General features: G+C 35.7%; 2 protein-coding genes across 4 annotated transcripts in view; both read right to left on the reverse strand.

Moving 5' to 3' along the window:
• LOC149743886 (uncharacterized) overlaps positions 1-27,677 on the reverse strand; it is a 151,347-nt gene that overhangs the window by 49,035 nt on the left and 74,635 nt on the right. The gene's annotated exons all lie outside the window — the stretch shown is intronic.
• On the reverse strand, positions 281-27,615 carry LOC149743888 (uncharacterized). Of its 3 annotated transcripts, XM_089906081.1 has the most exons (4): positions 27,161-27,615; positions 25,416-25,515; positions 21,806-21,949; positions 281-4,517 (listed from the first exon to the last, which is right to left on the reverse strand). In XM_089906081.1, the coding sequence occupies exons 1-3, from the start codon at positions 27,356-27,358 to the stop codon at positions 21,852-21,854; spliced, it is 396 nt and encodes a 131-aa protein (XP_089762207.1). In that variant the 5' UTR covers positions 27,359-27,615; the 3' UTR covers positions 281-4,517; positions 21,806-21,851. The 3 variants fall into 3 exon arrangements, with proteins under 3 accessions (XP_089762207.1, XP_089762206.1, XP_089762208.1); XM_089906080.1 differs by lacking the exon at positions 21,806-21,949; XM_089906082.1 differs by lacking the exons at positions 281-4,517; positions 21,806-21,949 and adding an exon at positions 17,126-17,988.

Below are 27,677 nucleotides of genomic sequence, written 5' to 3' on the forward strand. Positions count from 1 at the left end.
TCCCTTCCCTTCCCCCAGCCACCCCTCAGGGGGGCCAGTCCTGACTCGCCTCCACTTCTCCTCCTCCCTCACTCCCCCCATGCCCCACATCCTACCCAGTCACTGGGGGTTCCTCCCATCCCCTTAGGTGTCCGTGGACCCACCATTGCCTGGTAGGTGCCCTAGTTGTGAGGAGGCGCAAATTTTGTGTCCTCCTAGTACACCATCTTGACTCCACCCTTCTCTCATATCTACTTGATCAATCTGTCCTGCATGAAAAAAAATCACAACTCCATAAAAATCAAACTAACAGAAGAAGAAATTTATTAATATTGAATTAGAGTAAAATGGTTGAAACACCAGCTCCAGTTCCAGGGGTCAGGGATCACCAAGGCACGTGATGCTCTGGTGTTGAGGCCACGTGTGCATTTACTTGACAACCAACAGCTTTCAAGATCTTTCTGAACATCCCTTCTGCACCGTTCATCCGTAAGTCTACCAAACAACAAATTCCACTGCCCTACATGGGGCAAAAACCGTCTCTTCACACATTACATTTTAAGGCACAAATTATTCATTATAAACTGGAAGCCACTTTAAGAAATCTATCAAAAGATGGATTTTATGGTTGAAAATATGTCTGTGAATTTATATTAGGTCTCCAAAGTAATCAAAAAGAAAGAGGATGTCAAGTGAGTTCTCAAAGAAACAATTTTTCTTGTCATTCAAATTTTCAAAATTCATGTGTGTTCTTCTGAGCCAGTAAAATAAGTAAAGTGCATTCTCCTGTTCCATTTATGAAATCTCTTCCTCAAATTTTGACATAATGAATTAATTTAATTCATCCTCAAGGCAATTTCAAGGTTTTCACTGTAAATTCCTTAAAGCAGAACTCAAATTTCATGGATTTCTATAAAACAAGGACTTTTTTGGATCAAAATACTCCTAGAGCTATATACTAGTACAAAGCATTACACATTATTTGTTTATATACACTTTCTATACAGTGTCACTAAAGAACTTTGAAATCGTGGTTTCCATATTTCCCATTTTATTTAATTTTTCCACAGTTTCACTGTTTTTTTCCTGAGTGTGAATTTTACATAAATTTTATTGAAAAATTATTTTAAAAGGAATTTAGAAAGAATTCATTCATGCACCTCCCACTCCCAACTGTACAAAGAAAAAATTTTTTTCTCTTGATTTGATTCTAAGAAATGGAATGATAATCTTAAACTTTTCCTTTCAAATCCAGTCCTTGTGCAAATTCAAGCTCAATATATTTACAACATGAAGCAAGATATGAACTAACTTCACATTTTCAAAACAGATCATCTTTTCTGCATGGTTTTTTTCTCTGTAAGGATTTAGAGTTAGTACCCATGATCATTAAAAAATATATATATACAAATTTTGTATATATATACAAATATATATATATTTGTATGTATATATATATATATATATATATATATATATGAAACTCAGCATTCTTATTCAAAAAAGTGTTCATACAAAAACCTGCCACTCAACTAGATGAGTTTTATAGGTCGCTTTTTTTTTTGACAACCTATTTATCCTACTATTTAAAATCCTTGAAGGAAGGCTTGCCATATATGATAGTGTATTTCAAAGGTCATGTAAGTTGCAATTTGTCATTCTTCATTTTGCAGGAAATGGTTCATGATGTAAACAACACATGAGCAATATATTAACATGTTTTGCTGTCTTTCAGTGTGAATAGATTTTTCTCTTAATTTTGATGACAGTCAAGGCAAACTATACATTGTTCTGGTCAACTATGGGTTGTAAAGAAGATATGTATTAAATTGTATATGTTGTTATGCTTTGGTATCTCTAATTGTTGTGCCTTGTTTGTTTGGTAGAGGTAGATTCTAAACTTCTAGAAAGAAACACACTTTTGATTATTCATTTATTCATTCTTTTAAATACTCATCAATTCTGTCAAAGTGCTTATATTAAATGCCTAATAAATTCAAGAAAGAAATGATTTAGGTAACAGATGATGAAAACTGTGGAATAGTTTCTACTTTTGTGAAACTCATGGAAAAGCAAGAGAAGCAAACAATCATGTGAATGTGAGTTTGTTTTGTATGTGTGCTGTCAGGATGGCCTGCTTGCCAGACACTTCTCTATTACCCTGTTTGTGGTGCTGACAGAGGAGGATTCCCATGCCGATTATATATTTCTCACCTTAGTGCCTCATATGAAGTAGAGAGGGCAGATCCTTCTTTGCGGGCTATGGTCAGACATGTGACTCAAGCTTAACCAAATGCACATTCACCCTTTCTATGTGGCTTTTCAAAGTGGGACATTTGGCTCAAGAATTGGGAGAGTTTTGTTTTGTTGTGTCATTACTATCATGACAGCAGTAATTGCCCTGGTAGCTCTAGCATGGCACCTGTGATCTTGGCAGAGGGACTGCTGGTGACATCTTGAATAGTATAAAGCTGCTGCATGTCCTTACCCTTAATTTCTGCTTTCCAGCATCCATGGACATGTGCCTTGTTATAATTTCAGTATTGCTGTCTCTCATTGATTCTATGAGGGTTTAATTTATATCTACTCCTAATGTATCTCCCTCTCCCACCTGCCAAAACACAAACAAACAAACACAGCTAGGGTCAGAAAGAACAGCTCAAATGTCCTTCACAGCTTAAAATAAAACTTATTGAACAATAGTTTATGTCCCCAAAGAGTGAAATTAAGATAAAAAGAACAGAATTTCTGTCCATGTGGGTACAGCATAACAGTCAAATGCACTTTGATTTCATATTTTTTTGACCTATTTTGTCTTTCATTAAAATATGTAAAACACTCAGAGTAGGGCTTGGTGAGTAGTAATCATGTCAGTATGAGCTATTTTATTATACAAAGGGGTGGAGCATAGAGGTTAAGAGCCCAGGTTATGGTTCTACACTGACTTTATTCATAAACTAGCTCTTCCATTTACACATCTGTGTGACCTTGGGCAAGTTACTTGGGCAAGTTACTTAACATCTCTGTGCCTGAGTTTCTTCATAGGTGAAATAAGGCTCATAATAGTATCATTCAAGACTGAGATTGATAATTCCAGCAATATTTATAGAAAAGTCTGGTCATATATTAAGCTCTCATGGAGTGTTATCTGTTTCTAGCTTCATCTAATTTCATGTCCATTTTTCCAATAAATCCACTGAAATTTAATAATTATGTTATATATATATATATACTCTCTCTTCTTAATAATGAAAGGATTTATAGCTTTTCGTGTTCTCTTTGAGTAAAGGTTTAGTATATTTTATATACTTTGTTATGTTTGGTTCTGTAAGTACTTAATTTCTAAATAGGCATTGTAATTTTGCTTTCTTTCAGAGTAATTAGAGCTATTTAAATGAGTTCTATATTATAATTTCCTACTTGTTATTGTGTTATTAAGCTTATTAATTTCTCAAGTTATTGCACTGAGGCCAGAAACTGTGTTTTTTTTCTATTTTTAATAACTGATTAAAGTTTATTGCTTTGAGAACATAAATTTTGAACGTTTTTCAGATATTTGGGAGCTCTTTGCATGTCTATTTAGTCTAATTTTAAATTTCAGTATAAACCTATTAATTCAGACTTGTACTTATACTCTTCAAAATCGCTATCATTTTTAAAGTTTTCTATGGACTTGCTTAAAATCATTTTGAGAGATGAGTCAAAGATTTCCACTTACATTATAAGACCAATATTAATCATCTTCTCATTATTCTAAAAGTGTTTGCTATTCATATATATTCTTCGTGGATCATGAATTTGTCCATTTTAATATTGATATTGCCCATCCTCCTTTTTTTTGGTTATTGTTGGTATTTATTTGTTTGCTTTTATCAAGTAAAGAAGGGTCTCTTCACTATTTGCCAGTCAAAATCTCTTCAGAACAGACAAGCTGTACTGGAAAGGAATAAAACCCAGGGTCATAGGCTTATTCCAAGTTTCAGAGAATAGTCATGTTCTCTCCAAGTATTCTTTTCTTTAATTGAAGTATATTTGATTTACGATATTGTGTTAGTTTCAGGTGTACAGCAAAGTGATTCGGTTATACATTTGTATGAATAAATTAATATATATTCTTTTTTCTCAGTTCTTTTCCATTATAGGTTAGTATATGATACTGAATATATTTCCCTATGCTAGACAGTAAATCCTTGTTGTTTATCTATTTTATATATGGTCTCTCCAAGTATTCATTTAAGCACATGCCTGGCAGCCATGCCCAGTCAGTCTCTCCTTGACCCAGATAGGAGTTTTCCAGATTGACATCACCAACAGGTTTGACTTTATTTATGGCTATGCATACTCAGTGAAAAGTGAAAATGCAGTGCTCCTTATTCAAAAATTCTTCAGAATTTCAAGATGGCAACAATAGAGCATTAAACCAAGTGTGTAGTCCTTCTGTCTGGGTCTGAGTGGATGCACTAGGTGCATGCCCATAAATCTGGCTCTTCTTGTACCTTCTTTTTCAATGGTAATGTTTCCATCTCCTACTTCAGCCACTTTGGGAGAAACATGGGGAAAAAAACGGGAATTAATTTTTTTCTTGCAATCACTGATTTTCAATTTTAACATACAATGGAATAAAATCCATGGAGCTAAAGACACAGTTGAAGTTCAACAGTCATAATAAACCACTAAGGTATTATATACTTCTGATTTTATAGTGTATACAGGATTATTTTTTGTAACGCATCTCCAGATTGAGGAATTTAAATACTTTAATAGTCAAAATTATGTTTGGGATTTAAAGAATATATTTAAGAATGCATAAAATTTGCCTTTTATCCTTATCTGTAATTTTATTCTATTTTTACTCTCAATATTAACCTACAAGGTTTTTCTTAGTTATATAATTTTTTACATTTTAGTAATGTGATATTCCTTATTGTTATTCATTTGAGTTTTATTCCAAAAACTCTGTTGTATCGATGACAATGATGGTGATTGATGATGGGGGAATAAAATGTACTTTATCCATGAATTATTTGTCTTAAGATTATCTATATGTAAACATCAATGACTCTAAGAGTTAGTTATGAAGTTCATAAATTAATCGTTTACTCATTATGTTATTTTTGTTGATATAATTCTATTGATAAATGAATCTGTTGCAATTTCAAAGCTAGAAAAAATGTATTGCCACTTCTTCTCAATGTAAGTGTATTACTTAATTTTTAAATCCAAATGCATCATAATTCAGTTAATTGCAGAGACTTTTTGTTAAATTATCCCAACTTATCTTGCTCTTTGTATTTATAAGCTCTTTAATATTGCATGTATTCAAGATATCAAAGTAGCCTTAAAAGCTTATTACAAATGATAGCTTTTTTACTTAGATTAATCTGCTACTATGATACAAAGGGTGTTTTATTAAATATTCATTTTCTTCTATCAGCACTGATACTAGTAATTTAAGTTTGGCTATAGAGTAATCAATTAAAGTAAAGCATGCTGTGTGAACACTAAACCTAACACATTAATTTAGTCTATATTGACTACTCCTGCTGTCTTGCAAATCATTCCTATGGTTACAACACATTTATCAAAGTTTCTAATAGAAAAACATTCCATGATGGCAAGACCTATACTAAATAAATATAAGATTTATGGATAATAAAAATATTTAGATTTAATTTCGTAAATTAAGTGACATTTTCCTAATATCACGGAACACATACAATAAAAATGAGCTAAATACACTGAAATTTTGTTTAAATTATTGTGGAAAAATGACTGTGTAAGATTAATCATAGAAGGTGTACAAATGATTATACAAGAAGAGCATAAAATTTCATTAACTCTGTGATAAATTAAGGATAGTGAACAGGCAAGTGACTTCTTAGAGCTGGCATATAAGTGAAATTGTGTCCAAGTGTCACCTTGGTTGGAGCTTTTTCATATTCCTAGTAAGCAGGTGTCATTATTTCAACAGAATAAAAGGACAAGAAACTTTACAATGTTGTCTGAACTTTGGAATCACTATTGCAAATCCTTAAAATGATAGCATAAATGTGACTTTGATAAATGTACTTGTATTGTAGGGAAGTTAACTTTACCCTAAAGAGGTCTGGCCTTTGCCTTTGCTCTCAGGGAGATATATCCTTTGGAAGGTCATGCCTGACAGGAGCATCTTTGTATAGGGGTCTGACCACACCAGATTAAGGTAGGGGTTGACCAGGATAGAAAGACCAACAATGTGATACAGAGTAGGGCTTTGGGTCATACAATATCACTTGAAATGGAGACTGAGATCAACCAGGGGGCAAGTGGAACCCCAGTAGCGACTGAATACTGAAGCTGAATACTGGGGTGAGATTCCCTGGTTCATAGTGCTGAAACCTTAGGGTACTGTCGCACAAGGATACCAGGAAAGCAACACCTCCTGATTCCACAGAGAGTCAATCAAGTCCAGGAAGCACAGAGAGTCCAATAGGATACTATCAGAGAAACACGCCAAGACACATATTAATCAAACTATCAAAAATTAAATACAAAGAAAATATATTAAAAGCAGGAAGGGAAAAGCAACAAATAAGTACAAGGGAATCCCCAAAAGGTTAACAGCTGATCTTTCAGCAGAAACTCTGCAAGCCAGATGGGAGTGGTATGACATTTAAAGTGATGAAAGGGAAAAACATACAATGAAGATTACTCTACCCAGCAAGGATCTCATTCAGATTTGATAGAGAAATTAAAACCTTTACAGACAACCAAAAGCTAAGAGAATCCAGCAACAACAAACCAGCTTTACAAAAAATGTGAAAGGAACTTCTCTAGGCAAGAAACACAAGAGAAGGAAAATACCTACAATAACAAACCCAAAACAATTAAGAAACTGGTAATAGGAACATACATATCGATAACTACCTTAAATGTAAATGGTTTAGATGCTCCAACCAAAAGACTTAGACTGGCTGAATGTATACAAAAACAGGACCCATATATACGCTGTCTACAAGAGACCCACTTCAGACTGAGGGACACATACAGACTGAAAGTGAGGGGATGGAAAAAGATATTCCATGCAAATGGAAATCAAAAGAAAGCTGGAGTAGCAATTCTCATATCAGACAAAATAGACTTTAAAATAAAGACTATTACAAGAGAGAACGAAGGACACTACAAATGAGCAAGGGATGAATCTAACAGGAAGATATAAAAATTGTAAATATTTATGCACCCAACATAGGAGCACCTCAATACATAAGGCAAATGCAAACAGCCATAAAAGGGAAAATCGACAGTAACACAATAATAGTAGGGCACTTTAACACCCCACAGATGATCCAAAATGAAAATAAATAATGAAGGAAACACAAGCCTTAAATGATACAGTAAACAAGATGGACTTAATTCATATTTATAGGACATTCCATCCAGAAACCACAGAATACACTTTCTTCTCAAATGCTCATGGAACATTCTCCAGGATAGATATCTTGGGTCACAAATCAAGCATTTGTAAATTTAAGAAAATTGAAATCATATCAAGTATCTTTTCTAACCACAATGCTGTGAGACTAGATATCAATCACAGGAAAAAAAATCTATAAAAAATACAAACACATGGAGGCTAAACAATACACAACTAAATAACCAAGAGATCACTGAAGAAATCAAAAAGGAAATCAAAAAATACCTAGAAACAAATGACAATGAAAACACGATGACCCAAAACCTATGGGATGTAGCAAAAGCAGCTCTAAGAGGGAAGTATATAGCGATACAATCCCACCACAAGAAAGAAGAAACATCTCAAATAAGAAACCTAACCTTACAACTAAAGAAATTAGAGAAAGAACAAAAAAACCCCCAAAGTTAGCAGAAGGAAAGAAATCATAAAGATCAAATCAGAAATAAATGAAAAAAAAATGAAGGAAACAATAGCAAAGATCAATAAAATGAAAACCTTGTTCTTTGTGAAGATAAACAAAATTGATAAACAATAGCCAGACTCATGAAGAAAAAAAGGGAAAAGATTCAAAATATAGAATTAGAAATGAAAAAGGAGAAGTAACAACTGACACTGCAGAAATATAAAGGATCATGAGAGATCACTAGAAGCTACTCTATGCCAATAAAATGGACAACCTGGAAGAAATGGACAAATTCTTAGAAAAGCACAACCTTCCGAGACTGAACCAGGAAGAAATAGAAAATATAAATAGACCAATCACAAATACTGAAATTGAAACTGTGATTAAAAATCTTCCAACAAACAAAAGCCCAAGACCAGATGGCTTCAGAGGCGAATTCTATCAAACATTTAGAGAAGAATTAACACCTGTCTTTCTCAAACTCTTCCAAAATATAGCAGAAGGAGGAACACTCCTAAACTCATTCTATGAGGCCACCATCACCCTGATACCAAAACCAAAGATTTCACAAAAAAAGAAAACTACAGGCCAATACCACTAAGAAATTTAGATGCAAAAATCCTCAACAAAATACTAGCAATCAGAATCCAACAGCATATTAAAAGGATCATAAAGCATGATCGAGTGGGGTGCAAGGATTCTGCAATATACGCAAATCAATCAATGTGATAAATCATATTAACAAAATGAAGGAGAAAAACCGTAGGATCATCTCAATAGATGCAGAAAAGCCTTTGACAAAATTCAACACCCATTTATGATAAAAACCCTGCAGAAAGTAGGCATAGAGGGAACCTACCTCAACATAATAAAGGCCATATATGAAAAACCCACAGCCAACATCGTTCTCAATGGTGAAAAACTGAAATCATTTCCACTAAGATCAGGAACAAGACAAGGTTGCCCACTCTCACCACTATTATTCAACATAGTTTTGGAAGTTTTCACCAGAGCAATGTAAGAAGAAAAAGAAATAAAAGGAATCCAAATTGGAAAAGAAGCAGTAAAACTGTCACTGTTTGCAGATGACATTATGCTATACACAGAGAATCCTAAAGATGCTACCAGAAAACTACTAGAGCTAATCAATGAATTTGGTAAAGTAGCAGGATACAAAATTAGTGCTCAGAAATCTCTTGCATTCCTATACACTAATGATATAAAATCTGAAAGTGAAATGAAGGAAACACTCCCATTTACCATTGCAACAAAAAGAATAAAATACCTAGGAAAAAACCTACCTAAGGAAACAAAAGAGCTGTATGCAGAAAACTATAAGACACTGATGAAAGAAATTAAAGATGATACAAACTGTTGGAGAGATAAACCATGTTCTTAGATTGGAAGAATCAACATTGCGAAAATGACTCTACTACCCAAAGCAATCTACAGATTCAATGCAATCCCTATCAAACTACCAATGGTGTTTTTCACAGAACTAGAACAAAAAATTTCACAATTTATATGGAAACACAAAAGACCCCAAAGAGCCAAAACAACCTTGAGAAAGAAAAATGGAGCTGGAGGAATCAGGCTCCCTTCTTCAGACTGCACTCAAAGTTACAGTAGTCAAGACAGTATGGTACTGGCACAAAAACAGAAATCAAGATCAATGGAACAGGATAGAAAGCCCAGAGGTGACCCACGCACATATGGTCACCTTATTTCTGATAAAGGAGGCAAGGATATACAACGGAGAAAAGACAGCCTCTTCAATAAGTAGTGCTGGGAAAACTGGACAGCTACATGTAAAAGAATGAAATTAGAAAACTACCTTAAACCATACACAAAAATAAACTCAAAATGGATTAAAGGCCTAAATGTAAGGCCAGACACTATAAAACCCTTAGAGGTAAACATAGGGAGAACAGTCTATGACATAAATCACAGCAAGATCCTTTTAGACCCACCTCCTAGAGTAATGGAAATAAAAAGAAAAATAAACAAATGGGACCTAATGAAACTTAAAATATTTTGCACAGCAAAAGAAACCATAAAGAAGATGAAAAGACAACCCTGAGAATGGGAGAAAATATGTGCAATTGAAGCAACTGACAAAGGAGTAATCTCCAAAATTTACAAGCAGCTCATGCAGCTCAATACCAATTAAACAAACAACCCAACCCCAAAATGGGAAGAAGACCTAAAGAGACATTTCTCCAAAGAAAATATACAGATTTCCAATAAACATATGAAAGGATGCTCAACATCACTAATCATTAGAGAAATGCAAATCAAAACTACAATGAGGTATCACTTCACACTGGTCAGAATGGCCATCATCAAAAAATCTACAAACAATAAATGCTGGAGAGGGTGTGGAGAAAAGGGAACCCTCTTGCACTGTTGGTGGGAATGTACATTGATACAGCCACTATGGGGAACAATATGGAGCTTCCTTAAAAAAGTAAAAATGGAACTACCATACGACCCAGCAATCCCACTACTGGGCATATACCCTGAGAAAACCATAATTCAGAAAGAGTCATGTACCACAATGTTCATTGCATCTCTATTTACAATAGCCAGGACATGGAAGCAACCTAAGTGTCCATCGACAGATGAATGGATAAAGATGTGGCACATATATACAATGGAATATTATTCAGCCATAAAAAGAAACAAAATTGAGTTGTTTGTAGTGAGGTGGATGGACCTAGAGACTGTCATACAGAGTAAAGTAAGTCAGAAGGAGAAAAACAAATACCATATGCTAACACATTTAGATGGAATCTAAAAAAATATATGGTTCTGAAGAACTCAGGGGCAGGACAGGAATAAAGACACAAACGTAGATAATGGACTTGAGGACATGGGGAGGGGGAAAGGGTAAGCTGGGACGAAGTGAGAGTGGCATGGACATATATACACCACCAAATATAAAATAGATAGCTAGTGGGGAAAGCAGCTGCATAGCACAGGGACATCAGCTCGGTGCTTTGTGTCCACCTAGAGGGCTGGGATAGGGAGGGTGGGAAGGAGACTCAAGGAGGAGGAGATATGGGGATAAATGTATATGTATAGCTGATTCACTTTGTTATAAAGGAGAAACTAACACACCTTTGTAAGCAATTATACTCCAATAAAGATGTTCAAAAGAAAAAAACAAACAAAAAAAGAAACATCCTCACAGATACACCCAGAGTAATGTTTGACCAAATATCTGGCCACCCTGTGGCCCAGTCAAGTTGAGGCATAAAATAAACCATCACACCTTCCATAAAACTCATTTCTTTGAAAAACAATTAGCAGAACAGGAATGTTTTTGAAACCCATATACACTGGCAGAAATATATAATAATAATTTATTCTAGTGACAAGACCAGTGATATTCTCAGGATGGAAGCTATTCAAAATAGTTAACTTGTTACCAGGTAGATAGTAAGTCTCAAGAAATTATGTAATTTTGGAGCTTGGTTTTGGTCTCTTTTTCTTACAGGTTGGACATTTGGCAGTAGCAGTAGCTAGATTAGCCTTAGTTAGTTAGTGAGAATCCACGCTGTTGGCCTCTCTCTCTGCCATCATGACCACTCCATCCTCTAAACAGTGTCTCATGAAGGCCTTCATAGTACTAACTATTTGAAGAGATTAACATGCTATCCTGAAAGCAATGGATTCATGTGCTGCGCTCTGCAATGTTTAGATAGTCCGAGATCCCTTTGGACTACATTATAGCAGAGGAAAAGGAATTACAGCTCAACAGCAAAATTTGCAAGTGTTTATTACACATTTGAAGTGAGCAAAAACTCTCCCTGATCCTCTTTTCTTACTGAAATAGAAAAGAATGCATATGCCAAAACAATGTCCATATACCAGAACCTGAGGCTCTATCTGTTCTAACAAAGTTACCACATCCATCGTGGCAACTTCAATCAGGGCAACTACTGGGTTGAGCTTGCAGCGGTCTACAGTCACCTTCCAGGATCCATCTGGTTTTTGCAAGATCATTGCTAGGTAACTTAACTGGGGATGTGATAAGGACCACCATCCTTGGCATCTCTTAGAAACTCATAGCTGATATAAATCTCCTAAACTCTATATAATACATATATGATACAATTTTTATTTATATATTTTTACTTACTTTCTCATGACAGGAACAGTTTCAGAGGCTTCCATGTGGCTTTCCCTATTTTGGTAGTTATCTACAACCAAGGACCCAATCTGGAAGTTGTACTAACTTCCAAGTATGTTAATACCAATTAAACATTCAGGGCCCAGGGAAATGACCATCAGGTGGTCTATGTAAGTGATTTACTACCTGTCTCCCATATGCCCCCATACATATAGGAAGGCCACAATAATGTTTCAAAGTATTCGTACTTCAATATCACAGAAACCCTATAACCTATACCAACAGTGCTAAAAATGAGTAATCCCCATCTCCCAATTTATAGTCAAATGAGTAAATGGCCATAATTTTCTTGAGGAAAAATGCAGCAAATCATTGCTTTGTATACATGCTATGGTATTGCAATTGTTCCACTTGGAACCACTGTTTAGTGGGCTCTGATTCTGAACAATGGTCCCCAGTCTGAAACCTATGCAAGGAATCATGACATATTTATTAGGGTGGCTAACCTCAGACGCCCAATCACCAAACCTTGATTTCTTCTGCTGGTTCAAGCTGAGTAGTGACTTTGTCAGCCACCAATCTATTTTGCCCCTAGGGAGGTCATATTCTATTAACCATCCTTGTAAGTCCCTGTGTATCTGGTTCCCAGGGCTATTACTCCAACTTTGCTAGTGATCACAACATATGTGGTTAAGTACCACCTGGTTACTGACAGTTAACTGCTGCCACCTAGACTCTACTATTTTAAAGTCCATTCATGGACATTGTTTTCAGCTAGATAAATTCTGTAACAGTATTTTCTATCTCCAGCCCTAAAATGAAGAGTAGAGACATTACTGAATTTTTTTTTTTTTTTTTCCTGTACACGGGCCTCTCACTGTTGTGGCCTCTCCCGTTGTGGAGCACAGGCTCCGGACACAGGCCCAGCGGCCATGGCTCACGGGCCCAGCTGCTCCGCGGCATGTGGGATCCTCCCAGACCGGGGCACGAACCCGCGTCCCTTGCATCGGCAGGCGGACTCTCAACTACCGCGCCACCAGGGAAGCCCCTGAACTTTTTAATGATGCTGCTTCCTGTCTCACCAGGCCATTCATATGGTCTTGATAAATTTTGTGTCCTTGGGCCTTCCCAAGGAACATAACCATCATGCTTATCTTCTGACTGTACATATTACATCCATTCTAGCATGTCTACTTCTCTGAACTTTTTAATTTCTTTATCCATCATCTGACATTGCAGTTCATGCATTTCAATTTTGCTCAGCTTGGCCACTGTGTGTACCATGCCATGTACTGGGAGCCACCTTATTAGTTTGTACAATCTCCTGAGGTTCTTTCCCGGACACTAAATCCTTTATCTCCAAAGAATATTCTCAGGTAAATAAATTCTTCCCTTTCCAATTCTATGTTCCAGTCCCTCTGATAAAGAATCTTCTAACACAGTGCCACTCATCCATCCCAGATGGCTACTGATACATGTCAGATAGATTTACAGCATCTTTAAATTACACTACTTTGTTTATGAAGCCAAGTGCATCCTCAGTTGCTTGATATTGTGACTTAAAACCTAGGTATAAGCCAAGTGGCCAGGAGGGAAAGTGAGGGCAGATCTTGAGTGGTATATCTGCTGCCTTTCAGGATTATTGAGATGACTGCTCTTAGCAAAAAGGAATGGAACACTTCTGCAGGCTTAGAAGGTTCAGAAGTGTCAGAGGAATCAAAATCTTCAGGAGCAATCATCCGCATGTCTAGATTCTGTGTGTTAAAGCTTCAGATTTTCCCAATGGGGGCAATGCCCTTGGTATAACAAATCTGCCAAGTTTAACCTCCTTTGAAGTTAGTCGCACAGACTAATAAATCTCAGGCCTCATGTTTGGCTTTCTCTGCACTCCTGTTGCAAAACGAGGGCTTCTTGGCCTCTACCAAGGAGTCCCTTTGGCTTTCACATCTCATTTTTAATTCATTCTTATTTTCTTTATCATTCTATTATCATTCTGTAGAGAAATTATAGCCCATAAGAGTGTGACAGAGAGGGCACTGGAATTATAGAAATTGAGGAAGGTATTAATGGTCTCCTTGCTCCTGGACGAATTCATGTCCATGTTCATAAGAGTGCACTCTCACTTGTGAATCCCATCATATCACTTCCTTTCCCAAAGCTCTTCAGGATAAACCATATATATATATAACAAGACTGTATTATCTATTCCCCACCAAAATAGTAAACTCATTTCCTGTTGCTCCCTTTTGTGGCATTTTAAATTCTCAAAAAATATGGAAATATAGAGAAGATCAATAATTATCAACATACGTCCAATCGTGTTTTGGCTCTGCCCAAAACACGATTACTTTAAGGTTACTTTAGGATTACTTCAGAGTTACTTTAACCCCTGAATAGTATAGATGAAAATCCTAAACATAGGATTTTTCATCGGGGAAAAAATAGCATAAGGACTAAAAAAATACAAAATAAGACAAAAGCTTTTCCAGCTATCCACCCACAAATTTAACAATAAACCCTTTATATTAAAATATCTAGTCAGTGTATATATCTGCATGATGTATCATAATTTATTTCCAAAGCTGTTTTATTGAAATCAGAATCCCAACAGGGCTCAGAATATTGATAGCTTGGTTGATTATTCTCTTGTCTTTAAATCTATACGTTGTCCCTCTCTCTTTTTTCCATGAAGTTTATTCTTCCTTGTGGGTGGTCATTTGCCTTGTAGAGTTAACAAAATTTTGCATTTTTCTGTGTGTATTCCTGTTTTATTTTTAACATACTTCTCCGATTTTCATGTTTTTCTTTTTTAACAAATTAGTGATTGGGAACTACAGTTTTGATTCAGATTTGATTGGTAAGAGCTCTTCATAGTTGATGTGCTACACTTATTTCTTCACATTAGGGAGCACATAATATCTGGTTGTCTCAAGTTTTATGTTCTTAAAATTAATCACTAGGTTCATTCACTTAAAATCCCCCTCGATATGTTATGATTCTTAAACACTAATACATTTAGATGTACTGTTTTCTCTATGGTTTTGAGTGCCCACAGCATACTTTACTTATATAGCATTATAATAATTATTTTAAAGAAATAAAGCAATTAACAAGGATTAATGTGCAAGAATGCTTATTATAGAATGTTTGGGGATAGAAGAAATTAGAAACACATTTAATATCAAGTAATAAAGACACAGATAAATTATGTGGTACTTGCATAAGATGGAATGTTTTGTAGGTATTAACATGCTTTCAAAAAATATTTAATAACATGGAAAATGTTCTTAATGTAATGCTACATCAAAAAGTGCTGAAGACACAGATTGTTCCTTAAAAAAATACAAAAGCTTATCAAATGTAATTTCAAGAGCAAAGAAATAATATGTAATTTTAACTTCCTAGTGTTTCTGAGCGTCTGTAAATATACTAAATTTTAATTTAGGATAATGGATAATAAGAACCAATATTACTAAATATCAACAAACTGATTTGTAATTATATATGGCTGAATAAAGTTGTTTCTTTTGCCCTTTTCTCAGTAATTTGGTGCCAACAACAAAAGTAAAAATTAATGAAAAATATTTTAAGTGCATCTTCAGTAAGAATAAAAAATATTTTTTTACCTCTCAAAAGAAGATTTTGTTAGCATAAGGAAACATGACCAAACTGAGGAAGAACTGTGAGATCCTAAGATTAACAATACAGACCTCAATAACACAAAACAAAGTTCTAAAATTAGGTGACTATCCTTGTGTTTCCTGAATTAAAGTTTGGGAAAAGGAGCAGGTTTCTTCAGGAGAATTAATGAGTGCTAAGAAAACACATCGAAACCAAATTGTATGGATAAGGTTTTCTCGTATAGAATTGCTGGCATAGCAACCAAGTGAGGACAACTTGATATCCCCATAAGAATGACAAATAAATTATGAAGAATCCAGAATATGTGCTATGAAGGTATTTTGAAAAAGTTATAAATCTATAAACAGACATGAAATAGTCTCTAAATCTTACCATCAAATAGAAAGCAAAATCCAAAACAATACAGAATATTAGTCCAACGTTTATATTTCCATCAATTTGAATAGTTTACATTTAACAAATTTCATGAATTAAACATAGACAAAACATTCATATTATTTTTATTTAAAATTTTGTTTTGTTGAACACTGGTTAGTTTGAGCATTTCATTGTATTTATCACATTTTTTACATTTGCTTTCCTGAATTTCTTCTTCCTGGCATTTATTCAATATAATATTTACCTTTATTTTTTAATGAAATCTCTTCCCCCTATATTGATTATTTTGCATTGCAGAAGTTATTTCTCTATTTTGAGATTTGTTTAAACTTTTTGAAGCTTTTGGTGTTTAACCAAATCATTATGTCTGCTTTTATTGTGTAGCTCAGAGTTTGTTATCTCCTGTATTATTCCAGTAATTTTATGCTCTACATATTTAAGTCCTTATTCCATCTGAATTTTATTTTGATTTGTATTTTAAAATCTATATAAGGAGACCAACCATCTGCTAACTAAAATGTACGTATGTATTTTGCATTATCATATCATGATATCTGTGCCCTATAGAAATCTCTGAATAAAGCATACTACTGTAGTTGAGGGGATGGGCGGGGGGACAGCGTGTCCTTAAAGAGAATAACTTACCATCAAGAGAAGAGTAGGTCCTTCGAGAGAAAACAGAAACCTAACAGAAAATGTTAACTTGCTGGACAAGAGAAAACACATTTCAAGTTTCTCCTTAACCACTATTCTACAGAATGCCAAGCACTTGAGAGTATTCACTTTTGACAGTAGGGGATAGAGTGTATTAAATAATTTTGATACTCACTAGCTGATCCCATGAAGATGGGCTGCTGCTTCGGTTGCTTTGGAAAACCATAAATATCTATTTAAAACTCAGTTTGTGAACATCTGCGGTTATGTTAATCAAATATTTTATCAACGTTTCTTCATGCATTCTCAGTTCCATGAGGTGAAAACGTGCTTCATTTTTCCCCCCTCAGTCCACCATTCACCAGAGGAAAGTTCTCCTTCGTTTGCAGCATTATGTTTTTATCAGATCAAATGTTGGGCAATTATCAGCTTCATCTTGACTTGTGTCTTCAGAAATGTTGAAAGGACTCTGAAACTAGTAACTGATAAATAACTATGTCACTTTCTGGATTAAAAAAAATCTTGTAATTTGTAAAAGTGACTGTTTCATGAAGTTACAATTTTCTGTAGATTGGATTTTATTTTCCACCTTCTTTCACTTAACTCTTTTCTCATCACACCTAGTTTCTATTATTTTCTTCTGAATTCTGAGAAAAATTGAGTATGTATGTATGCCGAGTATGTATTTCATTGCATTGATTTTCTAAGGAATATAACTTGCTGCTTACTGCTATCACAATGATTTTAAATTTGATAATTCTGTTTTTAATCAGGAATAATAATTTCTTTATAATCTCTAGAATAATAAAGAGGCAATGATAGCTTTGAATCAGGTCGAAAATGGAGTGGTGGCTAGACTCTGGGCTTCTGGGGTTCTAGGTATGTCCCAACCACATCTGGGGCTTCCCATGTCTAGAGGTGCCTCAAGCAAGGAGGGCTTAGCTCACACTTGGAAGGCCCCTATTTACTTTGTCATGTTCCCCAGGGTGGGAGTCAGCTTGCTGAACGCCTTCCTGTTTGCACCAGAGAAAACATAAGAACCCAAGTTTTTGTCTATCCCCATCTCTGCATCAGGTTCAAGCCCTTTTCCTAGAGATACGGTAACCATTCTTTATTCCATAACCCTCATTTGAAGCCACTTCTGACCTGCAATGAAGATGAATAAAGAAAACCTGGACCATTGTTCTACATCATGGACCACAGCTCAGATTTGGACTATTCTTGCACATGGACCAGTAAAATGTATAGGACCTTAAGCCCATGTTCTTTATTTGCATCAAATGATGACCAGTAGACTGATTTTCCATCACTTTTCTTGTAGCAGGAGATGAATTAAATAAATAACTTAGGTAAAAAAAGAAAAGGAGAGAAAAAAAGGTAAAGTTAAGAGGAAGACCATGTATCACTCCCCCTTTTCTTGTTGCCCTAGATTCCATCCTTCCGAGCAAGGAATCATAACATTTATATATACACACACACACACACACACACACACACACACACACACATATAACATACACAGGCACATACATATACACGTTATTTATGTTTTGTGCAAATAAACATTCTGCACACTATATAAAAGACAAAAATTGATCAGTTACAATTAAAGTTCCCACTACTCAGCACTGTGCAAAGAGAAAATTGGAAAAATCAGTTCGAGATTAGTTCTCACTTTGATGCAATGGTCTCAGCAGAGGTGGATCTAGAGGAAGTATAAGGTGGCAGGTCTTCTATGATGAATGGCTTATTAGAGGAGAGTATGAATTGGTAATAAAAAACATGGGATTTCAGTTCACAATACTGATATAATTTGTGAGGTGAAAATAGCTAAGAATTTTTCAAAAATAATGACAGACACCAAACCATAGATCAAGGACTCAGAGGAGTCCAAGTGGGATAAATAATAAAAAAAACTTTCACCTGGCATGTTGTGTTCAAACTACAGAAAATCAAAGAAAAAATCTTGAAACACACACACAGAAAAACACCACCTTACCTATGAAGAAAGAAGTATAAGATTTATAGCAGACTTCTTGTCATCAACAATGCAAGCAAAAAGAGAGTGGAGAGAAATATTTAAAATGTTGAAATAAAGGAATCACCAAGCTAGAATTCTGTATTAAGGAAAATTGTTCCTCAAAAAGGAAGGAGAAATTAAAGACTTTCTCAAATGAACAAAAATGAGGTACTTTTCACCAGTAGATCTGCCTTTCAAAAAATGTTTAAAGAGGTTTAATTTTTTTAAACTTTAGAGAAAGAAAATGATGCAGGTTAGAAACTGAGATCTACATAAAGGAATGAAGGGCATTAGAGAGGGAACACATAAAGGTAAAATAAACCCTTTTATTTTTCTTTTTCTTACTTGATTTAATATATAAGTGTTCAAACTAACAACAGCAACAATATATTGGATGAGTATAGCTTATTGATAAGTGAAATGAGTGACATCAATGTTAGAAGGGATGAATATGAAATATTTTAAGGTACCTACACACTCATAAAATAATATAGACCTATTCAGAAGTGGACTTGTAAATACACGTTGTAAATACATGTTGCCATCCTGAGGGCAACCACTAAAATCATTTTTTAAAAAGAAGTATAACTGATTTGTTAAGAAATGAGAGAAAACAGAATCATATAAAATGCCTAATTAAACCAGATAAGGCAGAAAAGGGGTAGAATAATAAAAAATAAGAAGTGCAATGAATAGAGAACAGTACAGAAAGGGGAGAGATTAATCCAACTATACACATAATCACTTTAAATGTGAATGGATTAAATGCAACTATAAAAATTAAAAACAGAAAATGACAGAGGGGATTAAAAAAACAACTGACTATATGTTGTCTGCAAGAAACCCACTTTAAAAAGAAAGACATAGATTATAAGTAAAGTGATGAAGAAAACTATACCACACTAACACTAATGAAGGGAAAGCTGAAGTAGCTATATTAATGTCAGGCAAAGCAGACTTCAAACAAGGAAAATTATCAGGGATAGAGAGAGGCATTACATAACGATAAGGGGGTCAATTTTCTAAGAAGACTTAATCCTTAATGTGTACGTGCATAACAGCAAAGTACCAAAATAAGTGAGGCAAAAACAGATAGAATGGCAAGATGCAATAAACAGCTCTATTATTATAGTTGGAGACCTCAACAGACCTCTATCAGTAATTGACAGATTCTGCTTACAGAAAATCAGTGAGCATACAGTTGAACTGAACCACCATCATTATCAACTGTATCTAATTGACATTTATAAAATACTTATCCAACAGCAGAAGATTACAGTCATCCCTTGGTATCTGAGGGGGATTGGTCCCAGGAGCCCCTGCATATACCAAAATCTGCTGATGCTCAAGTCCCTCATATAAAATGTAGTAGTAAAATGAATGGAAATTTCAATCCAAGTTGATTGAATCCACAGATGCGAAACCCAAGAATTTGAAGGGCTAATTAAAATCACAATAAATACATTAAACGTAAGATTTAATTTCGCTAAATAGACAATTATTATTATTTATTTATCACATACCCAATTTAACAGGACATAGGAAGTCTGCAGTATAAGTGACAGAAAGAATCTAAGGGGAGAATACTGATCAAAAAGAAATGGATTTAGTTATAATAATATCAGAAAAAGAAGTCAAAAATACTATCAGGGATTAAAAGATATTTACTATGATAAAATGTATGAATCATTAAGACCTAGTAACTCCAGCTTCTCAAGCTTCTATAAATATAGCAACTCAGTCTTCACAAGGGAAAACTGAAAATCCACAAACTGGGAAATGTTCTCACACTTCTTTCACTTAATGCTATGTCAAAAAATATTTATAGATATAGATAGGTAGATGACAGATAGATGAATGAATGGATGTGTGTGTGTGTGTGTGTGCACGTGCACATGCATATGTGTATCTTATAAGAGTCTTGAATCAGCAACTGAATTATTGAATCTGACACTGACCTGGGGTAACATTCAGACACTTCAAAAACATCTAGATAAGTGGTCTGAGGTATCAATAACATCTATTAAACAGAAATGATACCCTCTCAAGTTGTTAGCATGAGAGATATGGAGGTCAGGTGATAAACTGAGTTCTGACCCAAGCCCAACTCACAGGGCGCTCACTGGTTCATAATGAAATTTGTGGATATTTATCCCATTCCTGATATATAAGTGGAAAAAACACAGTTAGTGATAGAACACCCCTTGTCTTGCTTTTCAAATTTGTGTAGGAAAGCCAAATGAAACTGAACTGAACTTGTCTCCCATTCCAACAAGCTTGAAATCAACAGCAATACTGCATTTCTGGAATTATTGAAGAGATGTATATTACTGTCAAAGATATGGAAAATGTAGTAGCTGTGATTCCTAGATATCCCCATTTAATTTGCTTACATGGCTTTAGCACAACAGTGATGGATCATGGCACATAAACATGGACTCCTGTATATTTAACAGGTGATAGCCTGATTTTGAATTGAAACTGCTATGTCTACATATGATACCCTGACTAAAAAAGCTTATCATAGACATTACCATTGGAGATTTAGGTGTGCATCTATTGGTTTGGAAAATAATAAATTTTCAATCTCCATTAAGTGTGTGTGTGTCTATGTGTGTGTGTTTATATGGTAAGGACCAAGGACGATAGTTCCACCTTCACGGTTTTATATAAGTATTATATCAACTCTCTTGCTTTCTACATAATACTGTATATAGGGCATTTATGATCTCAATAATCCATAGAAGATACCAGTAATTTGCTATATTGATTACATCAGAGTGCTCATTTAACCCCTTTGGGCCCCCACGGGAGTGGAGGAAGGCTGGACAGAGAGGGAGAAGGGGCCATTGAAGGTACAGTATTTACTATGGGATTTAACTCCTCAAAGGCCTCCCAGTAGCTTCAGATCTGCTCAAGAATCCTTCACGTCCTGCTGGTTTGCAGCGAGTGGCTCACAGCTTCAAGGCCTCCTCTGCCAGATGGAGAACCATTTCAAACATCCTGCCTCTATTTTGTACTGTAGCAATGCAGACAGGAGACCTGACCCCATTTTCAGGTTCTAAAGAGAAATTCTAAGTACCTGAAAGACTGAGGAACATGGTGGCTTTTATTTAAGATATGGAGATAGAGAGCACATACCTGGACTTGGACCTGCAGCAGCACCAAATTGCACCCAGAGTTCCCTTTATTTTCTCTCACATCTCTGTTTCTCCTTTTCTCTCTGCTGGATTAGCCACGGGGACTCCAAGTTCTTCATTGTGTGGTCCTGGTACCAAGATTCTCCTGGGAATTATAACGCTATTCACCTTCTACATCGAGCACTTCTTATTTTTTCCCCAGCAACATAAGTCATCCTTAAGAGGGGTCAGGATGCTAGCTCTTAAATATATTTTAGTCATCCCTTTGTACATTAAATTCTCTTTCTTGGAGACTGCTCCTGACATGGTGTTCACCGTGCTCTCAGCTGGACTCCTGAAGTTCTGCCCTGCCTTCCCCACCAGGTACAGTTCAGGAACTGCCTAGCTCAGGGTGATAGGTTATCTTCTAGTTGCTTTATTCCTTTCCGTTTTACATTTAGAGAGTATAATTGGAATACATAAACTTCTCTGTGACCACAGCCTTATTTGCAACCCACAGGTTTTGTTATGGCATATTTTCATTATCATTCAATTAATAAAATTCTAATTCCCATTGCGACTTTATCTTTGACCTACATAATGATCAGAAGTATGTTTTTAATATCCAACTGTTTGGTAAAATATTGGTTATATAGGTTTAAATTTCTTGCTTATTCAGAGCCTTGTTTTATAACCAGAATACAGTCAATTTTATAAATGTGCCATGTGCACCTAAAAATTTCTGCATAATATATATATTCCATCATTGTTGGTGCAGTGTTTTATGTAAATTTAGGCCAAAGTTTTTAATGATGGTATTCAGATCTTCTATAATCTGCTGATTTGTTGTTGTGGTTCTATGTTACTGATCTAGGTAATTTAGATTTTTCTATTTCTACTTAGATTTTTGGAATTTCCCTTCATATATTGCATTGAAGTTTAGACTTATATTCCTTGTAAAGTAACAGTGGGTTTTATTATCCTGCCTTATCGCCAGTGATACTTTTTGCTTTCAAATCTATGTTAACATTAACAAATCTTCTTCAATTTTACTTATTGTTGTTATGACATAATTTTTGAATCCTTTCATTTTCAATCTGACTCTTGTCTCTTGTAGGTGGCATAGAATTAGGTTTTTGGTTTGTTTCAATAATCCTTGTCCTTTAATTTCAGTATTTACAGTTAATGTATTTTCTTACAGACCGTTTACTCCTTGTTTACTATTTGTCCCACCTTGTTATGTTCCTTTTGCTCTTCTTTCTTCCTCTGAGATTTCTTCAAATTCCATTTTCCCTTGTATTAGCTTCTTATTTTTACATAAGTAGCAGTTACACATGTACCATGACTTATTAGCTCTTTTACTGCTTCTCAAGCAATGCTGAGATCTTAAATTTCTTTTACTACTTTTTCCTCTTCCTTTTGTTTTAATGCATTCTAATTTTTGATATATTTTATTATTACTCTTTTTTGCTGTTAGATTTTATTTAGGTTTATCCACTTATTTATCCTTTCTGTTATACATAATTCTTTATAAAGTCCTTATTTTCATCTGTGATAATCTTCCTTCTGCCTGCAGGTCTCCCTTTAGAATTTAATTCAGTCAGTTCTGATGAGATCTTTCCCAATACTTTATACTTTATTATGGCTTGTTATTTTAAATTATTTATATTAGTTGTTTTGCTTTATCATTGTTTAATATAAAGGCTATACAATTTTTACCAAGCTCCATTTAGATCCCCTCTAGTTTATTCTAGTATAGCATACAAGTATCATTTAATAAGTGTGCCATGAAGTGAAAACAGTAAGCAGTAGTACCTAACTATATAAGCAGCATATTAATATTCACAACTAGACAATGTGTTCTAGAGTCGAAGGGGGCAGAACCCAGAAGATACCCTTAGCCTACTGATTAGGTAAATATTCAATTTAAGATGATATATTCCCTAGACCACACAAAAAATAGATACCAGTGTAATAATAAGATTTGAGGTCTGTAATTTTATCTAGCAATGTAGCCCTTAAGGCAGCAATCGCTGGTGTTTCATGAATTAATTGCCTACCGTGGAGCTTTTCAACATAGAATACAAATTAATCCCACACACCTTACTATTATAAAATTTACTTACATTTTTCATGACACATGCAGAATCTAAAGATTTATAAATATGGAGTAGATAATGCTTTCCATTTAAATTTGGCATCAAGCTATCGCTCTGAGCCCAAAATAACAATGCAGACAACGCTGGTTTAAAAAAAATCCCAGATTTACTTAATTTTGGCTGTTTGTTCCTTTGCCTAAGTGTTTGGTTTTTTCTTTGTTTTTAATCTTACTCTATAAAGCCAAGCCAAAGTTCTTTATTCGAAGAATCAGATTTTTTGACTGATGGTGAAGCAGATGGATCACAAAATTAGGAGGTGGGACAACTGGATATTTCTGATTACAACTCTTTTACAGATTTGTTTGCTTGAGTATGGTTTTTTGCTTCTTATTTGAGCTAGAGTTTCCTCATCACTAGAATGAAGGTTTTCATTAAATATTTCTGAGTGTTCTTTTGAGCATCATGTGAATTTGTGATCCTGTCTAACTTGTTGCAGAAAAAATTTAAATGTATATAATCTTAGAAGTATTTATACTAGTTATGAATTCAAACAAAGTAGGGATTTTAAACGCTGAATTATCCTGATTTTATGCCATGCTGCCACTAATAAACCAACAGCAAGTTCCTTGATAGTGATTCTCTATTATGGGATATTGATATATTTTGGGATTTGGAGGTTGGATTGACCTCCCCCTGTTTACAAGACACAACTTTCTGATTTGCCACCTGCTATGTCTCCTATTCATCTTTTTGTAAGACTTTGTAAACATTAAGCAAAACCCTCATGGTACAGAATTTCCCACAAGTGGCCCACATTTGAACAGTGGGATTCAACTGAGGCTTGAAGATGGGCCACACACAACACACCCTGCTGACATGTTCCTCTACCCACGTCCCTCCTTTTCTCACTGCCTGGTAATTGAAGTGTATTTTTGTCAGTGGTGTCAAAGCCTGTCTCCTAGGCTGTCTTATTATTTTTAAATCCCCGACAAGTCCACCACAGTGATCCAGCTCCTTGCACTTTATAGGTGCTCAAGATGTACTGGCCAAGCCAACACGTCTCTCTCAGTTTCTCTAGACTTGCAGGTCCTTAACTGCAGACCCTAGGGTGACTGGGAGACACAGCAGCTGGCCTGGAAGAAACTGTGCATAAACCACAGATTTTTACTTTTGCAGCTTTGTGCATTAATTCTGGATAAGCACATGACAGAATGTCATATGTCTGAATTTTTTCAGGTGTAGTGATGGTGGGAAAGAGGCTGGTAATAGCTATTGCAGACCACACTGCATTACAAAAAATCTGATAAATCCAAGCAATTCAATTCAAAATGGTCAATTAAGGGAAAAATGCAGTCATTTAACTTGATAATTCTACATGATACATTAAGTCTCTCACAGGCTCCACCACAATGAAAGCGAAAAGAGTTGAACGAAGGTAGAGGAAGATTTTCTTTAAGGTCCACTACTTGATTTCTTTTAGCTCCTAAATATGTGGGAAGCAGTAAAGCATGGTGCTCAGGCCATGGTACTCACCTGGTCTTGGAGTTGGGCAGTGTAATTTGTGCACTGGCTGAACAGATGGATAACTGATCATAGGCAAATTCTTAACTTTTCTCTTCCTCAGTGTCTTCATCTGTAAAATGGGGATATTATTGGTACTTACTTCTTAAGAGCTTTGTGAGGATTAACTACACTAATCCATGGACAAGAGACATGTTGTCTAAATAACAGGTGCCCAATAAGTTACAGTGATTGTGTTGTTGTTGATAATGCCCATGACAACAATGATGGCATGTGTCTATTTTTATCATTATAGTGTGATTACACGTCATATATGTTGTATCTCCTTGTTCTGAGATTAACACAGCCTCTTTTAGAAACCACCAAAAGGCTCAACAGTATTGGTGAGAAACATCTGTGAGCAACAAACATTCAGACACAAACATTCAATTAAGACGACCGCTTCCAGAAGCAGTCTCTGAAGCATGTCTGATCTAGAAGGGATGCCCCCATGCACTTCCTGCTGGGAGAGAATCTTCTATTGTCGCCAGTCAGGATCATTCCCTGTTGGTTTAAATTAACCTGAAAGATCCTCAGCAGTTTAGGTATGTTTAGCTCCACATCGCAGATTGTTTATACCTGTGATGCAGGCACGTCAAAACAACAACCACTGAGCCACTGGCTTAGGGTTTCCAGCTGAAGCTACGGCGGTTCTTTTCTGTAAGCACAGGAAATCAGCCAAGCTCAGTTTGCTTAAGACATTCAGGTAAACCGTTTGCTTTGTCAGAGCACTCTCTCCCAGGAACGACCAAGATATTCTGAATCATTTACTTCTTTCCCATTTGCCATTCTTTTCATGAGGTGGATTCCCCAATCGTAAACACAAAGAAAGTGTTTAATCAGAAGCAGCCAGAAGTGATTGGTGATAACTGGGATTTAATGGCTCAATCTCAAATCTAGTTTCAGTTGTGTTTCACCAGAAAATTTTCAGATTCTTGCTATGAGAGTTTGGCAGAAGACAATAAAAATCATGATTTCCTCACTTTTTTCTGATGTTTTGCTATGGCACTAAATAATATGTTCAGTATTCCCCTGGAAATATATAAAGCACATTACGTGGTGTGTTCATCATTTGCCTCTGACTAAAATGTCCAAATGACTGAGAATTAATGAAAATCATTATGGATAGGAGCAAAGGATGTGTACCAACATGTTCACTAAAGCATTGTCTACAATTGTGAAAATGAAAACATATATTATAAACTGTATAACAATAGGCATGAAGTATTTACTACTACATGGACTACTATGAAACCATTAAAATAATGATGTAGAAACAAAAAAATGTGAAAAACGGGTTTTAAAATAAAACAGTAACACACTAATATTAGATTATTTAGTTATTATTCTGGGTCCAACCAGAAGAAAAACAAACAGTAATTTGAGCATGGAAAGTGTAATGAAAAAACTATTAATTATGAAAGAGGATTAGAGTAAGGAAGGAATGGCCAGCGACAAGTAAAGAGAACGCCAAAACACACAGTTAGCAGAAATAAGGAGAGCCGCTAACCCTCCAGTTGAAAAGAAGACCTCCTCCTCCCTGCCCACAGGACTGAGGTCCAGACCCGGTTGAAAAGAGCATGACTGTGGCTCACTGGATGGTAAAGAAGCTGCTGTGGTGTCTCGTGGTGGAACTTTCTGGAAATATGCCCTCTGTAAGTTGCTGGAAATCCACATTCTAGGGTTCCAGTAAAACTATGCACGGGGAGATTTCTCACCTGAGGCGCTACTCCAGAACTGCTTGATAGAAGATGCTGATGGAAGCTGTCGTCCACTGCTCTCTCTACGCACTGCTGAAGCCGACTACCGGAGAAGTTGTGAGCCCCGGGAGCAGGGCTGAGGACGCCCTCGGAGCTGCAGGAGTGAGTGGGTGCTGAAGACGCCACCAAGAGCCCTCCCAGCAAGCACCGGGGCATCGCGAAGCAACACCTTCCTCAGGTGCCATCAGTTAGGAAAGCCTAACATCACACGAGGTGGCCAAAGAAAAACTATTTAAAGGACCCATAGCACTGTCCACAGAGCAAGTAACAAAAGAGTGAATTTCGAGCTGAGAGGCGGTAACCAATGTTACCTCAAGAAAAATTAAATTTAAACGGAGTTGTTTTTTTTGGCGCTACACGGGCCTCTCACTGTTGTGGCCTCTCCCGTTGCGGAGCACAGGCTCTGGACGCGCAGGCTCAGCGGCCATGGCTCACGGGCCCAGCCACTCTGCGGCCTGTGGGATCTTCTCGGACC

Source organism: Delphinapterus leucas, unplaced genomic scaffold (genome assembly GCF_059928025.1).
Source record: "Delphinapterus leucas isolate spDelLeu-1000000601 "Yukka" unplaced genomic scaffold, BTC_Dleu_Yukka2 spDelLeu_asBTCV2_sq61, whole genome shotgun sequence".
Lineage (NCBI taxonomy): Eukaryota > Metazoa > Chordata > Mammalia > Artiodactyla > Monodontidae > Delphinapterus > Delphinapterus leucas.

What these genes read in the sequence shown, in the direction of transcription:
- LOC149743888 (XM_089906080.1), bottom strand. Translation starts at nt 27,358, where the DNA reads ATGCCCCGGTGCTTGCTGGGAGGGCTCTTGGTGGCGTCTTCAGCACCC. An exon ending in GTTCTGGAGTAGCGCCTCAG is followed by an intron (nt 25,516 to 27,160) that starts GTGAGAAATCTC and finishes CCCATTTTACAG; the next exon opens with ATGAAGACACTGAGGAAGAG. An exon ending in CTGCCCAACTCCAAGACCAG is followed by an intron (nt 4,518 to 25,415) that starts GTGAGTACCATG and finishes TTTCTCCCAAAG; the next exon opens with TGGCTGAAGTAGGAGATGGA.